Below are 16,810 nucleotides of genomic sequence, written 5' to 3'. Positions count from 1 at the left end.
AATCTGAAAACCTAAAACATAATCCAGATTGCATGTCAAACTGACCCTTAGGTCTTATTTCAGGGCTAGTGGCTCCAATTTTTTAAACAGCACAGAAGATCTCATATATCCAAGGCAATAGACAGGGGCCAAAAAATCTAGCTATCTCAAGAATGACCCTTGGGAAACACAAGCTCTAAGAAAACCTTTTCATCAGCTCTCTAACTTGGATCACCATCATATTTGTGAATGTCAAAAGTAATACCACTAACACTACCATTATCCTCTTACAAATCGCCTCAGTATTCTTCTCCGAATGTTCTTTAGTATTCTTCTCCAAAGGTACTTCGATGAAATTATTAATTGAAGAGTGAATAATACAAAGAGAAAAGTGGGGATCAATCTTGTTCTTGGAGAAGATGGGTCAAACACCTTTTAGTGATCACTAAAAGATTTTTGCTTAGAACCAAGAAGGATTGTTGATTAAATCCTTATCTTCAACCTCTTTGAAAAGAGAATCAAATCATCTTTAAAAGTTCCCCGCAAAACCGGCATTATTATCTTCAACAGTGGTTGCTAACAAACCTTTTAAATGCCAATTTGCCAACCTCAACACCCAAATTCGATCTTCTAAATACTTAACAGACCTACCCCACTTCTCTTCTAAAAGAAATCACCCACTTTTCTTTTAGATATGATAATATCTCTTCTTGGCATAAATAGAGACAGAATAAAATGGTATTTATCCAAAAAAAAAAAAACATCCAACCACATTTTGAATTTTAAAAATATAGTCCATGCAAAATGCAACTAAGTAGCAACTATATTTGATTTTTATCTGTCAATTACCATAATATAAGAATGGACATAATGTCTAACCTGTCTTTCGTAATTAGCTTGAGCAGTACGCCATTTTTGCTGTTCCCTTTCCAAGTCTTCTTTTAAATAGGATATCTGAATTTCCATTTCCAGAATCTTAGACCTACAGAAAACAATAAAGCTTTTTTATGAGTTACTACATGATAACATTGGAGAATGAAAAAAGAAAAAAGAAAAAAGAAAGAAACTCACGTTTTTGCAGCATTTTCTTCATTCAGATTTCTAACATCTGCCAGGGAAGATGCAATAGCCTCTTCCTTCAATCTAGCAGCAGAAGCTATTTCTTGAGATTTTAAAATAGATTCATTTTCAAGTTCAGCAACCCTCTCTCTAAGCTGAAGAAGTTCGACTTCCAATGATTTCTTCATTTTCTCAGCCTATATATGTCAACTCATGTTTTAGTAAAGGAAGAAATAAGAATAAGAGTAAAAAATAAAAAAGCCACCAAGTGTTTCCAGTACAAAGTACTATAATACCTCAATCTTGAAAGATTCATGAGCACATTCCATCTGTTTCACAGCTTCTTCATTTACCTGTGCAATGCTCTTGTACTGAAAACAGAAAATTTTAGCTCAAGTTACTAAAGCACTATACACAACAAATTATATACATACGAAAGTTATGCACCTGTAGCATATGTTCTTTACAAGCTTGTGCTTCTTCTTTAAATTTCTTAATTTCTGCCTCCGTTCTATGCAAATCTATGCCAACCTAGGCCACATTAATTCGGAAGCTTGTTAAGATTAAGAACTCTTGAAAATATACAAAATAAAAAGGTACAATAAGTCATACTAAAATAATTAGACTGATCAATCTGTACATATATGTGCATTGAGAATGACTTATGGAAGTCTAGATAAATTTTATCAAATATATAATTGATATAATACAAAATCTAAACATTTCATGTCGTAACAAAAATCAAAACCAATGACCGAAGTATGGAGCATGAAGCCCCTTATAAATGAAAATGCTTTTATTGTAGTAGATTAGTTTCTGTGTTACTGTAGATTAATTTTAATTACTGTCGTGATTATTGATTGTAATATGACTGTAAATAAGTAAACTAAGGTTTGTTATATATTTTTTAAAACTCGTCATTTTAAACCCTTAAAGAAAAGTAAGGTTTGTAGTCAGTACTTTTACCCTTTCCATATATTAATCATGAGGTATCATTAGTTGTGGAATGATAAGACATTCTAGAAATTATCAACTATATCCTATGCCATCAATTATCTTCACTATCTCATAAACAATAGTACATCTGGTTTTACACTATCTCATAATTCCGTTGCAGTAGAGTAACATAAATAGTTGTAACTTATTTCCTCAACCACAGAGGTTACCAACTCAAACAAGACTTGGAAATGACACCTTTTTGGGGAAAGAAACAGAGATTACTTACAAACTGAATCCTAATATTCTGATCAATATTAAAAATATTAGGATGACATAATATTTATCTAGTCGTAGTCAACTAAATCCTCTTATATCTTTTAAGATATCAAATATCATTAATTAACTTAATTTTGTATGTTTCCAACGAAGCATATTTTGTTTTTACGATAAATCTAAAAGTTTTATCTATAGATATACTAATATATCAATTTATACACAAACATCTTTAATCTTTTTAGAACGTGTTCCAACGTGTGTGCCCTACTTTTTTAGAGATTGACGTGCCATGTAATTGAATATGTGCTTCTTATACAATTAGTCTACACGAAAGCTACCTGATTTGAAGGGTGAGACTTAAGTCCACTCCTATCATCCAGCTCAATGACCTGTCAAAAAGATGAAAAGAAAAAGAAAAATACACTTAAACTAAACCGAGCATTTGATTCCTAAGCCATTATTAGCTAAATACTTATTTCAATGCACATTATCGTTACTAATCCAATACTCATATTATTGCACATTATTGCTACCAGCCCAGTACCCATTACAATACCCACTATTTCCTCCATAGTTCTTTGGGATGCTTTGAAGACATCAGGCTTCACATTTCTGGTTGCATCCAGTTACAACTATCCTTTAAAGAGATCGGCAACAATTACCCTACTCATGTTCAAAAGGATCTTCCGGTAAGTCCTGTCCATACCCATTTGCCATTCTTTTACATAGATATTTTTATTCACATCGAAAAAGAATATGATTCTTATGAGCCGTAACCAAGAGGTCTCACCCTCATACCTAGCTAAGCCGTCAAAGGCATGAGTGATATTTGGAAAAAGTTATATACAATAAAAGATTCAAAATTAGTATTCACATTTTCAATGCAAAAGATTTTTTTGGTCGGATACAAGTCAAAATATTTCCAACCAGCCCAACTACCCGTATCGCTAATTACAGATATGAGACTTGTCACTTTTATTTTCAGCCCTGTCGCTAGTTACAAAAATGACGAAAGAAAATTCTAAACAGTTGCAAATTAAGGCAAAAAATGGAAAAGGACTACACTTTTTCAAGAAAATCATATAACCAACAGCGACGTAATAATAGAAAAGAAGATAACCAAAATGGGGATTCCTGGTTAAGGGCTTGAGTTGAAGAATAGCATATACAAAAACTAGAGGTTGCAAGAAAAGAAGCACATTGTACATAACTAAAGAAGCCAAAAAAATTAAAATGCAAACCTGGTTAGCTGAAGAACTAATTTTCTTCTCCAGATCGAACAGTTTGGCCTTAAGGACAAGAAAAATAAGTAAAAGTAGGAGTAAGAAAAGGAACAATGCTCATAGAAAATCTATAGACAAAAGCATCTACAATAGAGATAGAAAACAAAAAGGGAGAGGAGAGCACCTCAGCGACGGCAGCTCTCGCCTCAGCAGCAGCAGTGGCATGTAGTGCGTTTGCTAGTTCCTTTCCCATGTCCTCAACATGACTCATCGCATTCTTTAAAGTCTTCTCACGATCAAGAGTGAGAGTTCGAACATTGTCCCTTTCTTCTTGCAACTCTTTCTTTGCCTCTGCCCATTCCCTCTTCAAGCACAATTTATCATCGACATGGAAGTCAGAGTATATCATAAGAGATGTACGCTAAATTTTGAATTCAACAAAAGAAGATAAACTGACCTCAATAACTTAGATAGAGAATAGGGATTTTTCTACTAAAGGGGATAAAAGAAAACTCCGAGACATTTAATTTGACAAACAGACCAATTTCTCTCTTAAATCTCTCTTTAAAGTCAAATCGAGAGATATTTAACGATACACACACCAAATCAAGGCCATTATGTTCCGCTCTTAGAAGGTTTACATCTTTTTTAATTCCCATTTCAATCCTTAAAGAAGTTTCCATCATTTGAACATATTTGTTTCTTTTCCTTAATCAATGAACAGTTTGCTTCTGGTTATTTTTTATTTTAAATAAGCTTGTTTCTTTGTATTGGGGGGAGGGGTCATAAGAAATCCATCTAAAAGTCAAAGATATTGAAGAAAACACTCCCATTTTTTAGGGGGAAAAAACGAAACTTTTTATTGTACAAATAAAAAGAGACTAAAGAAAACAATCCCATTTTTATTGTACAAATAAAAAGAAAACAATCCACCCAAACCAAAAATTATTATTAAAAACCAAAAAATAAAAAATAAAAAACAAGCATGGACCACAAAGAACCAAAGAGAACCCTTAGAAAAATAGAGATCTTGTATAAGGCAGCCCCCACAGGAAAAGAATAATAATAAATGAAGATGGAAACCATGAAACAAAATATGCTCCAAAAGGATCTTAAGAAAACCAGAGACACTGAAACACTTCTTCCCACACCCTAAAAGCTCCTTGTCCAACAAGAACTAGAGAAAAACATCTGCCCCACATCGAAACTACTTAACGCCATACTTGATGGTTGCAAACACGCATGATAGAGACAAAAGGACAATCAACAGACCAGAGTTTGCGAACTTGCACAACGAAGAAAAGAACTCGAGCAACGAAATTGTCACCGGCAATGATGAATGTTGTAACAATCGACAACAAAGTTGATTAAGAAGATGAATGGAAACGATGGTACGAGAAAAAGGCCAACGATCGAAAACTAGCTCAGGGTTAGGGTTCAAGTTGGAATCGTTTCAAGGACAAGGAATTATACGAGAGTATAGAGACGGGAAGGCAACAAAGGGAGGACATACTGGTCAGCAGCGAGTAGAAGACATCATCTAGAGAAATGACACTTGGGTTGGGGTTGACGGGAGGAGAAGGGGAGAGGATGAAAGTGGGAGAAACGAAAATCCAAAGACGTTGAGAACCTACACAAAGGTGGACAACAACAGCGACTAACAGATATTGCAAAAATGACGACTAAAACTATGGTTAATGGCGGCGGTAAGGCAAAGGAGAAAGTAAAATCAAAAGATGTTGAGAACCCTAAGCAAGAAAGGTGCAAACAAAAAGGGCAACCAAGGAAATCGAGAAAATATAAGTACTTGTCATCAATGACTTTGAAGTACAGGTTGCAGACCTCACATTACCATTCATCAGACATTATGAACATTCAAGAAAATGTGTCACCAAATAGTGGTATCGTTTTCATATCTTATATTTAAACACTCATGCAACTATCTCACAAAGTTTATAGAATTTCTACTATAAATTTCGAGTAGGCTAAACATGCGAAAAACCATCAGCTAGAACCAAACAAGTAAAAACCATGAGCTAGAACTTAAACAACCCAATAACCTGGGAAACAAAAACATAACACAAGACGACAAACACTTCAAAACTGAAGACTATCACGGAAGAGATCAATCGAACTAACCTCAAGTTGCTTAGCATGTTCCTCCAGTTTCCTCCTTTCTACAACCCTAGCCTCCTATCAGATACAAAAGAAAATATAGCCATATGAAAACATATAACTAAATATAAATCTGTGGTTGGGTTCTTCAAATTTAAAAAAATAAATTAATTAATTAGCAACCACAAAACAAACAAAATGACCAACCTCATGAACTTCTTCAACACTTCGAATGGTATCCAGAGAAGCCTGCACTTGCTAGAACAGGTGAGAACCATAATAAAAGTAACAAAAAAAAAATCTATCAGAAACTAACCTGCACGCGGAATAATCTTTCAGATAAATTTCGTATTTCATCATGTGCTCTCTTTTCAGCATTTGATAACAACTCCTTTTCAGACTTTAAGATGGACACCTTTAAAATACAAAAGTATAAGATAAGAATGATAACAACCCCAACTTGATTGATAAGTATAAAATCTTACCTCAATACTCAATTTCCGGGACTGTTCATCAGCATTGTGCAAGGATTCTGAAACTTTCCGCAGTTTTCCTTGGTAGTCCACTAAGAGTTGTGAGAACTCCACATTACGAGCCAACACACCATTCATTTCCACTCTCTATATTGCATAAAAGCCAAATATGAAATGAGTCCTCATGCCATATTCAAACAAATAATAAATGACAATTCGTGATCTCACCTGTTGTTCAAATTCCTTCATGAAACTAGCCAATTTTTCTTTGGCAAAACCTGACTCGAGTTCAAACTTGTTACGTTCAGTCCTTACTAAATTTATCTCGCTTCTGTGGATTAAAAGTCAAGCATGGTTCATTAGCAATAATTTTGAAATGAAGATTTTATAAACATACTAAACATATAAAAAAAATGAACACGTCATATTACAACAAACAAGTGTCACAATGTATAATATACGACTGCCACTACACTGAAAGTATTGCATTGTAGTAGTGTTGTCACATAGATACGACGCGACACGAAATAGTTAAAGAAATGCCCATCACTCATCCAAATTAAGGATTCTGACCTCCACAAATAAAATGGAAACTGAGGCAATAGCAGCAATGAATACAGAAAGTCACTTCGTTCACAGAACTATCCTCCCACTTTGTAAAGCCATAGAATATCAGTAATTTTATAATTAAATATAGGTTAAGAAAGTAAGTTGTAATTTCATAATTAAATAATTAGTCTAAGTTTTAGTTTAAAAAATAATTTCATTATTTATCAAAATATTTTGCTAATAAAGAAAAGTAGAGAGAAAGAAAGATAAATAGGGAATACTATTGAGAGTTGAATTTTGAATTAGAAAATTCTACTGGAAGTTTATTTATAGGAACCAAAAAAAGATTATTCAAACGCAATCGGAAGTTGAAATTCCAATTAGAAAATCCTATTGAGAGTTGGACGTTGGAATTCAAATAGGATTTCAAATTAGCCTGTCTAAAATATGACCTTGCTTTGGCTTAAACCATCTCACCCTCAATTAGAAAGAAAGGTTCTCTCTAAATTTTACATTCTTACTCTTTTTTTTAACAATCGTGCTCTTCCCATGGTGATACAAGAGATATTTTTGGATTTGTAGCAAAAGTTGCTCTAGTCTTGGATAGGTTGGAAAGGGAGAAGCAAGGGTGAAGAAAGGTAGCACAAAGGGGCAGCCCCAGGTGGATTGGTCATCAACCACCTTGTAAATAACGTTTTTCTATAAATAAATAAAAAAAAAAACTACAGGACTTCATTATATCCTTCCAAGGACTGAAGGAGACTTTCCATCCAACTTCGTTTCACAAGGTTTTCGTTGAGTACAGCTCATATTTGCTCTTCACCACATCTCATCATAGGCCACCTTTTTATCTTTCAAAATGCCACAGCCACTTCGTGATAATATATATATTTTTTGATCTAAGATCAACTATGCACAAACCTCCCAAAGAACGAGCAGTCAACAAATTTATATGTAACGAAAAGAAGGTAGTTCATAAAATCTCTATCAAGAAAATTCTAGGCTGCAGCGGCGCCATCTCAAATGCTTTGCATTCAGCTGTATGAAAGTCAAAATTTACCGAGAAGATCAACATTCAAATGTGGATTGTGATTAGTAGCTTAAATACTACTAAAGTTCTAGACTGTAGCACCCCGTAATGCTCATTTTTCTCTCTTCCTCCTCCCACCTCAAACTTTCATCTTTCAGCCTTCAGCTTCCAGCCCTCGGGCGTCTTTCTCTCTGGTTTTTATTACAAGATTCGTCCATCCAACTATTCTCTTCGTTCGTCATCTTCAAACCTCCCCCCCCCCCCCCCCCCCCNTCTTTCAGCAAAAGCAAACATCGGCTGATTATGAAAAGTCGGTTTTGGGTTACTTTGAAAGTAGTTTGGTAGAAGCCACTCGTTCTTCCCTAGGTTCAAAGATGGTGTTTCTTCCGTTATCCTTCATATTTTTTAGACCTTACAGGTTCTCCACATTTTTTGGATCTTTCATGTTCTCCAGGATCGGTTTTTGGATGTGCCCCTTGTTTAGCTTTTATTGCTTCCGTGGCTAGTCTCGTTTCAATGAAAAGTCTGGTTCTTTGTTAAAAAGAAAAACGTTACACCATGGAAAAACATAAATGAAAATAATGTGTTCCTTTCTCCTTCCCTTATCTATAGACAACATTGTATAAATAAAAATTCAAAATGACTTTTGCTAGTACATCCTTCTCCACCATGAAATCTTTTTGGTGGCCACCTTGAAAGAAATAATATTAGAGTACACGTTTCAGCAGTAGTAATTTATTTGTGCTTGATAGTAATTTCAAAATTAAACAAGAGCAAGCAAATTACCTAGATTTTTCAAGCTCTTCCTCAAGAGATCTTACTCGTTTAGAAGCCTGGTCCAGAGCAGCCTTTGTGTCTTCCTAAATAACGGTGGAAAACAAAATGGTAAGAAGCAAGGAGTACTACACACTTGTACCTTTTTATTATGTTGCCATTCAAACCTGAGAATCTTCAGAAACAAACTTGAGTTCCTTCCTACAAAAATCTGCTGCACAAATAAGGTAAATTTGTAAATGTAAAACCATTGAATTAGAAGATCCCTAGCACGCACAAGCATCTAAACAGCCAAGATATAGAAGCATGCAATAACAAAATAAGGTTGTTATCCAAGGTCTCTTAATCGTTTTGACTGATAGACACAGAGAGAGGAAAAGGCAAACTTTGTACTTGATCCAAATATAGTGCGACACAATCCAAACATCATCCTAAACAATTTCGTTGGTGTTCAGTTGACTTCGACAAAAATTTGAAATTTTCAGCCCAAATAGCTCGCAATCAGAATACTAATTAATTCAACTCGACCAGGTTGATTTCTTCGCAGATATACATCTATGGTTTTTTTCTCTGTATTCTGAGAAAGAATTCGAACCAACATCACACCATTCCTAAATGATGTGAAACTTTAGTATGAAAAAATCTTTTGGAAATATAATAGTTAGATCCTATTTATGCCAGAGAATTGGAAAAGGTTTATGCCAGAGAACATTTTTTTCTTTGACAACAATGAATCGTTAATATGTAACTGAGCTTAATAATGGAGAGAACGGAAAAGATAACTTGGGCAGAATGCCACTCGTTAAATCTTACCACATTGTCTTTACAAAAAGAAAAGACATTCGCAGAACAAGTGTATAAAGACAAACCTAGAGCAACTCCAGCAGAGTGGGAGCGAGGCAAACTACGCTTCTGCTCCTCTTCATACAGCCTTTTGTACATGGCAACCTACATTGATCAGAAATTACGAAGATTTATTTTTATGAGGAAAAAGCATAGAAATTCCGTAAACATATTTAACAGGAATAACTAAAAATATCAAATTGAACCATTCCTTATCCAAAAAGAGAAAAATAAAAGAAAGTTACTTCCTGCCATCCTAAGTATAGTTAAACTGGCTCAGACATATACCCTCAACCAAGAAGTTGGCTCAGACATATACCCTCAACCAAGAAGTCAGATGCTCGGTTGGTAGAAACTTAACAACAATGAATGACTAAAAATAGGCTTGTTGAGAATTTCTTGTCCTCTTTGATTCAGGAGAAACAAGTATCCAGAAACGGGAGGAGTAGTAGAAAATTATTCTAATCCCACCTCAAGCAATGAGCAAAACCACAAAATCAAATTCAAATCAACAGTGGCCTCAAACCACACTGAATTTAGGGCAACTTATACTTTCAACATTTAAATAAATATCTTTCCTAAAGAACCCATTAGCCAAACCCCCTGTAAGACGTAAAAGTAAATAATGCACACACACTAGAAGGAAGGGACCAACTAAGTGAAATCCAAGATAAACTCACGGAGGCATGAAGGGACTCAATCATCTGTCCCTGCTCTTCAACTTTTTGCAACACTGCTTCAACTCTAGATGCAGCTTCTTGAGTTTTACTTTTCAGTTCAGCCTCCAGTTTCTCCTGCTTTTCCATAATATTCAAGTTCTTGTGATAACATTTCACAGAAAGAAAGCAATCATGGCAAAAAATAATGGTGACAAACCTTGAAATCAAGCTCTGTATCTTGAAGCTGCACAGAAAGTTTACGTACGAGGCTTCTCAGCTGGACATTCTGTTCAACTAATCCATTTATGTCCTTGAAGGTTAACTGCTTAATTATTTACCAGAAAAGATATTAATAAGTTTTGCAGCACTAATATTAATTATTTTCAGGGTGAGCATAATTCAGCGTCAGGCATACAAGATATTCAGATATAACTCTATCCGCATCAGACTCCACATTGATTTGAAAGGATGTAGGTGTTGAAAGATTCTCAAGAACATCATGTCCAGCAGATCCACAGCGAAGTTGTACGTCTCGACATTCCTTTAGAAGAATTGTAACCTAAAAATGTGAATTAAGCATGGTTAGTGATGCCACTAAAACAACGGTAACTAGTAAATAGTATTTAGTGACCTGCTTAACACTAAGAGCAACCTTCACGCAGCACTAAATCATAACTGGTATATAGTATTAAGTGTTCCGCTTCCAAATAGTAGCAATAAACATCAACAAGAAATTGTACATATTGTTACTCAATACTTGTGCATAAATGGCACTGCAGCACACCAAGGAAACATTTTGCTATGAAAACAAATATAATCTTAATAGGTTCAGACTGTACTACAGCAACAATCTAATTTAAGAATATGAAGGTTCAGACGGAACCCACCACTTCAAATATCTCTCAAGCACATCAGAAGGGAAAATCAATAGTAACAACTTAAGATTTATATGTAATATTGTTCACCCCAAAAAACATCTCACTTAACATTTTAGAGTAGAACAGTGGAACCCAACATTAAACCAAATGATTTGAAAGTATAAACCTAATGACTAACACTGAATTTACAACCCCAAAGGACAAATGATCTTCAGGTCTAAGGGATTGATTTGAAATTTCTACACAAAGGATTTCTCTGATTCCATATGAATTATTTTCCAATGAACATGATCATTCATTCTGGTAATAACAATCGTAGAGCTTCAATCAACATCCATAAACTCTTTTTCCTTTCTAACCCAACAAGCATGAGGCTGAGATGAGTGTGTCTTGGCCTTTTGTTCAAATCAACAGATCCAAAAACACAGAGGTATGTGGAATATTTCCTTTAATCACATCCAATTAGACCATTTGGAAACTTCCTCACAAATGTGTTCTTCTTTCTGAATAGTTTCCATATATTCACAAGTGCTTCCTATTGCCTTCAATTTATGGTGACCTTTGCCTCCAAATCTCCTCTCAGATACGATTCAATTTTAAAGCACTTAACCAAAGCATCAAAATCATTTCCTACAAAACAAGCTAATCTCTCATGTTAGATCCAAATGGTACCATTAAACTATTCCTCTTTCCAGAAGAACTGTTCGAAATCCATTTGAGCACATGTTGGAAAAATAAGCTTTCGAAGGATATTACGTTATATCAACTAAAGCTTTTTCAATCCAAAGAAGTTGCTTAAAGTGCGCAGAGATGAAAAAATGGCACTAACATTCTTCAAATTTGAGAAGTTCATTATCCCACTCAGTAATTGAAAAGAATGTATTCCCTACATAACAGCTACTTAACACCATGACTCAGATAAAAAAACAAAGTAACAAATTCCGAAAGGTTGGATGAAAATTGGAAGATTCAAAGAAATGCTAAACTAGTCCGAGGAGAGAGAAGAGAGCATTCTTTTATAACATTTTACAACTGCAATCGAACTATTTCTTCCTTTTTTCCCCCCTTTTGCATGAAAGTTTTATCCTTCTTATTCCAGAAAAGCCTCTTAATTAACAAAAAAAAAAGTAAATGTTGGATTGAATCCTTTTTATCTGTTGTTGCTCTTATCTTCTTCCATCTTGCCCACAATGCATTAGCTTTTTGTTAAACATGATACTAAAATTTTCAAAGAAGAAATGAAAACCCGCTCATGCTCAAAAGATAAACCGGCTAAGCTTGTAAGCTTGTTTTTCCTCTACTCCAAATGTTCTTCAATCTTCTGCCCGATATCTATGCTCAATTCCTCAAATGTTTTCATATTGAATAATGTCACTTCTGCCCACGCTACTTCAACAATTCATACATTTCTGACAAAATCTTCCTATTTTTTTAATAGAATTTCAAGATCAAATCACTATGATGCTAATTTGATGGGAACAAGAAATCAAAATACAAATTAACAAAATACAGTATACTCCCTGAGCACTTAAAGAGGCCAAAACTCTCCCACAAAATATTCCCAGAAACTGCCTACCCGATTCACGAAATCTCTCTATATATAAATTTTCCAATAACAAACAAAAAGAGAGCGTAATTTAAATTCGATATATAATTTAAACTTTTTAATGAAGACAGCCCAAATTGATATAATAATCAAAGTTCCTATTAAACTTGTAAATTAACCCTAATACATTTATTTTTAAATGTGAATATATTTTGGGTGGTAAATAACTAAAAATTAGAAACACATTTGGAAACCTCCATTCCCACAAACCAAACAGAACCCATACATCCTACGTTCTCAAATATATGAAATCCATTCTATTGCACATCCAAAAAAAAATTCACAGACTCTAACTTTCTACCCAAAAATTTAATCCAACTCAACCAATAAAAAATTTATGTATACTTGTTACTAGCTAAGAAGCATGGGCACACAAATTTGAGTAACACATCCATGTCCAACATGTATTGGACACTTGAACATTTGTTGGGAAGTTATAGGTCACATGTTAGCACATTGATATGTGTTAGATAGTGAATACCAATTTCACAATTATTAGACAAGTATCAACCACTTGACAGGAAATTGATTGACACAGATAGCAAATAAGACAAATAATAAATTTCAAAATATAATATACATCAAACCTTCTTTTTTGCATACAAATGCATAAGCTTATAAACTTCAATTTTCATCAAGTATACAACTTACATATTCGAAAAGTTCTGTATTTATATAAATGTGTCTTTCACGTCCTTGTCCTAGATGTTTAGGAAATGGCATTTCATCATGTCTGATTTTATATCCATGCTCATAGGTTACTAGTCCACAAATTATTCAAACAAACCTTACCTTCAACGGAATATCATGACTAATATATATACACACGCACACATGAACAGGTAGCAACCTCTTAGTGCAATCAAAAGGTGCTAGAAAAAGAATGTTATTTTAAATTACCTGTCTTGAAAGGTCAACGTTCTCTCTCTGAATTAACATGTAATCACGTTCATGTCTCTTCAAAACAGCCTGCAAAACAATTATATAAATCCAACAAATAAAATACCAGGGACAAGTTACTGCTAACACATACATACCTTCAATTCTTGAACAGATTTCTCCAAAATTGCCTGTTCAGAAATAGAATGCTGCAATTTTTGGTTTAACAAGGAATATGACTCGATCATTCCCTCATGTTCGGCTGCAAAAAATGTGATAAGTAATCAGGAAATCAAAATGAACAATGTTACATCAGATAACAGAATATCAAGACAAAGGCAAACATATCTAACCTAGATTCCCAGCGAGGACTTAGAGAAAGGTGAACACATATCCAAACTAGATGCTAGATCAAACACTTATTATTTTGTTTTTTTTTTGTTTTTTTCAGAAAGAAACAGACAAAGATAGACGGCAATTTCCAAAGATTAAACGAAAAAACAAATACAGAAGATCAAAGTGTGATTAATAATGAAAGAGGGGAAATAAAACGTTTGAATCAAGAAATAGAAGGGTAGCTCGCGAATCAAGTTTACGACTAAAATTTCCATTAGATATGTACCTCTTTCCTCTAAAATGACTTCTGCTTTATCCTCTAATTCACATAGCACCTGAGGAAAACAAAATTCCAACTTTCAAAAGTGGGAATAATAATCAACCCAACTAAACTAAGGCCAAGCCTTTCAGAATTTATAAAGAAACATTAGTTAGTATTTAGCATTTGAGAAAGACAAATCATCGTCTTTCAGAGTGAATTGTTACCAAACGAATTAATAAATAAGCCAAATCTGTCCAACTTTCTAACGACAAACATACAGAAAAAATAATATTCCAACAGGCCAGCAGTTCTTTATTTAGGTAGGCGGAACTTTTATTAAACACCAAAGAACAGCAGAAGGTAGTGAGAAGGTAACAACGGTGGTAAATAGAATCAATTAGTTCAATGGGATGAGATTTCATTATCATTGTTTGATGGAGGTCTGGGAGTTGGTGGTCTTTTGTGTGTGTGTGTGTGTATACACTTTTTTTATTTTTTTTGGAATGCAATCTGGCATGGGCATGGTCACTCTGCTTATAAAATTAGTTTCTTCATTTGTTGAACATCATTGTCAACCCAAATGGTTTCATTTTTTACTACTGGGATACAGCTTGTGGTTCTTCAAAATTCTAGCCAAAAGGAAGCTCAAGGAAGCTGAATTCAAAGAGCTTATGTTACAACTATCATGTTTGTAACACGTATTGATTGGGATGATGCTGAAGTATGGAGGATTGATCCCTCCTGTATGTTTTTGGTTCAATCCTTACATTCGTCCATATCTCTTCTTATATGCATTGTCCCCATCCATTTGTGATATTTGTTGGCAAGAAATGGAGGGTCACAGTTATCCTTTTTTTTCTTTTCTTTTGTCTGCACAATGTTTTTGGCATCATCTATTCCGTATTTTCTATCTGACATAAGGTTTTTGGTTTCGGTTCTTGAGCAAACTTGCTTCAACTTCTAGTTGGTTTCAATATTAAGCTCTAAAGCTCATCTCATACGCGTTCAAGTAGTCTGTTTGATAAATATGCTTTCAAATATCATGTAATGCTTATATGACCTAGTAAAATTTAATTTTGCCACTTTTCTCCTTTATTCGAGGATACCCCTTGCATCCTTGAACATTGTTTGTTTCGTTCTTCTTTTTTTTTTTTTTTTTTTTTTTTTTCCTTTTTTTGGATAAAAACCAAACATTCATTATAAAATAATACCCCAAAAGGCAATAATTTCTTCATCTTTCAACAACCTCCTAAAGACAACATTCCAAAATAAATGATGACTATCCCATAAATCCGAGATTGATCCATTAGAAGATGAACAGATGGCAAATAATTGAGGAACGCAAGGCTTCAAAGGAAAGTCTCCAATCCAAGGATCATAACAAAACAAAATTCGAGTACTGTTCCCCAATTTAAAGGAGCAAATAGATCAAAACACTTCCATAATGGAGAAGGTAACCATAATAAGCAAATAAATCCAAACACTTCCAAATAATCTGTGTTCCCCAAGGTCTTGAATAATGGACAATAATAATTTATTATGGTTTTGGGTCTTTTTTTTTTTTTTTTTTTTTTTCNAGGGGACAACGCGTGACCCTTCCAAAAGCCCACCCAAAATTATTGTTTTTTTTTTTTTTTTTTTTTTTTTTTTTTTTTTTTCAACCATAACGTAATCTAAAACCATAATAAGCATGTGCCATCTATGTGAATACTCTTTGATTTCTTTCTTTCCGTTGACTCCAGAAGAAAGCCCTAATGAGATTTTTCCATGGCAAGCCTTTTGCATTCTTGAAGGAGTGGTATGTTAAGTGCATGTCTAATAAATCCTTTACCTCCTTGAAAAAAGTGAAATGTCATCCGAAATTAGTTTCCAAAATCTCCTCAAACTAATCCACCCCTGAAGTCCTTTACTGATGCAACCAATCTTTTCTCTGAATCAAACAGATGAAACTCTCCTTCCAAACGAAACTAACATGACCATTATTGTGAAACTCCTTAGAAAAAGTAAAGAAATGCTCTTTCAAATGCTACCATTATTGTGACTCCTTTTACCCCCTTATGCACTTGTTAATGTGTCTTTGTTATCTCATGTGTCTGAATGTGGCCTTTTCATAGTCACACCAATTCATAATTTCTAGTTCTTAGGATAACAAAATATAAAAGGAAATGCAATTAAATGATCAAATTGTCAAGGAACTCCTAAATCTAGATGCAATAAGCAAATCTTGAACGGAAGGTAATTATTTAAAAATAGGAATAACATTAAAATGGGCTTTTAGGATCATTGATCTACCCAACAAACTTCTTATCTTCACAAGTTTGAGGCTTCTGCACATGAATCTAAATTGTAGCAGCATAAAAATCACAAGTAACGAAAAAAAACTGAATAAATTGCATGCAAAAGCATACCCTCTGCAGAACTGCCTCAGCTTCTTTCCTTCCCATCTGCTCATGCCGCAAAGCATCAACAGTCTCTTGGTACTTCGCATACATTTTGGCCAACTAGTAAGCAAGAAATAAATAACTTCCACTTTAACAAGAAATAAATCAATAAAGATATAGAATCACATCAAATAGATCAACAAGCCACACATTAAAAATGTAAAAGAAAGCAAGTACCAACAATAAAAACTAAAGTACTCACACTCCAACCATCACGCAACAGTGAAGCCGCTAAAGCTGTCCCAGAAACACCCACAGGTACCCTGGGTTCGAATTTGTGATAGTCATCAACCACATCACTACTTTCCTTCGGATTTATCAAACTATGCCAAAAAAATTCGAAAATATAAATTGGCATCAGTACAAACCACAAAAGGCGAAATACAGAATTACTCAAAGGCAGATTACATAAAATCCCATTAAGAACCATATGCCACCCATCACGCAACAACAAACGAGTCACAGATTTTATGTTTCACAGGAGACCAC

The 16,810-nt window shown here is 34.2% G+C and overlaps 1 protein-coding gene across 4 annotated transcripts in view; it reads right to left on the bottom strand.

Moving 5' to 3' along the window:
• Nucleotides 1–16,810, bottom strand: part of LOC111776261 (nuclear-pore anchor) — a 42,655-nt gene that overhangs the window by 12,216 nt on the left and 13,629 nt on the right. The window contains exons 10-32 of one of the 4 annotated variants that reach the window (XM_023655665.1): nucleotides 16,524–16,644; nucleotides 16,289–16,381; nucleotides 13,905–13,953; nucleotides 13,441–13,544; nucleotides 13,304–13,372; nucleotides 10,335–10,478; nucleotides 10,137–10,244; nucleotides 9,941–10,054; nucleotides 9,287–9,365; nucleotides 8,585–8,631; nucleotides 8,430–8,503; nucleotides 6,293–6,395; nucleotides 6,077–6,211; nucleotides 5,908–6,006; nucleotides 5,799–5,840; nucleotides 5,616–5,669; nucleotides 3,661–3,840; nucleotides 3,495–3,542; nucleotides 2,592–2,642; nucleotides 1,486–1,569; nucleotides 1,335–1,409; nucleotides 1,051–1,235; nucleotides 859–961 (exon numbers count right to left, since the gene is read on the bottom strand). In XM_023655665.1, coding sequence (XP_023511433.1) covers nucleotides 859–961; nucleotides 1,051–1,235; nucleotides 1,335–1,409; nucleotides 1,486–1,569; nucleotides 2,592–2,642; nucleotides 3,495–3,542; nucleotides 3,661–3,840; nucleotides 5,616–5,669; nucleotides 5,799–5,840; nucleotides 5,908–6,006; nucleotides 6,077–6,211; nucleotides 6,293–6,395; nucleotides 8,430–8,503; nucleotides 8,585–8,631; nucleotides 9,287–9,365; nucleotides 9,941–10,054; nucleotides 10,137–10,244; nucleotides 10,335–10,478; nucleotides 13,304–13,372; nucleotides 13,441–13,544; nucleotides 13,905–13,953; nucleotides 16,289–16,381; nucleotides 16,524–16,644 — 2,161 coding nt within the window. The remainder of the gene's footprint in view (nucleotides 1–858; nucleotides 962–1,050; nucleotides 1,236–1,334; nucleotides 1,410–1,485; nucleotides 1,570–2,591; nucleotides 2,643–3,494; nucleotides 3,543–3,660; nucleotides 3,841–5,615; nucleotides 5,670–5,798; nucleotides 5,841–5,907; nucleotides 6,007–6,076; nucleotides 6,212–6,292; nucleotides 6,396–8,429; nucleotides 8,504–8,584; nucleotides 8,632–9,286; nucleotides 9,366–9,940; nucleotides 10,055–10,136; nucleotides 10,245–10,334; nucleotides 10,479–13,303; nucleotides 13,373–13,440; nucleotides 13,545–13,904; nucleotides 13,954–16,288; nucleotides 16,382–16,523; nucleotides 16,645–16,810) is intronic. The other 3 variants (XM_023655666.1, XM_023655667.1, XM_023655668.1) reach the window with 3 other exon arrangements.

This window comes from Cucurbita pepo, chromosome LG15 (assembly GCF_002806865.2).
Source record: "Cucurbita pepo subsp. pepo cultivar mu-cu-16 chromosome LG15, ASM280686v2, whole genome shotgun sequence".
Taxonomy (NCBI): Eukaryota; Viridiplantae; Streptophyta; class Magnoliopsida; order Cucurbitales; family Cucurbitaceae; genus Cucurbita; species Cucurbita pepo.
The sequence above is the reverse complement of the archived record's forward strand: the minus strand, read 5'-3'. Positions and strand labels throughout refer to the sequence as shown.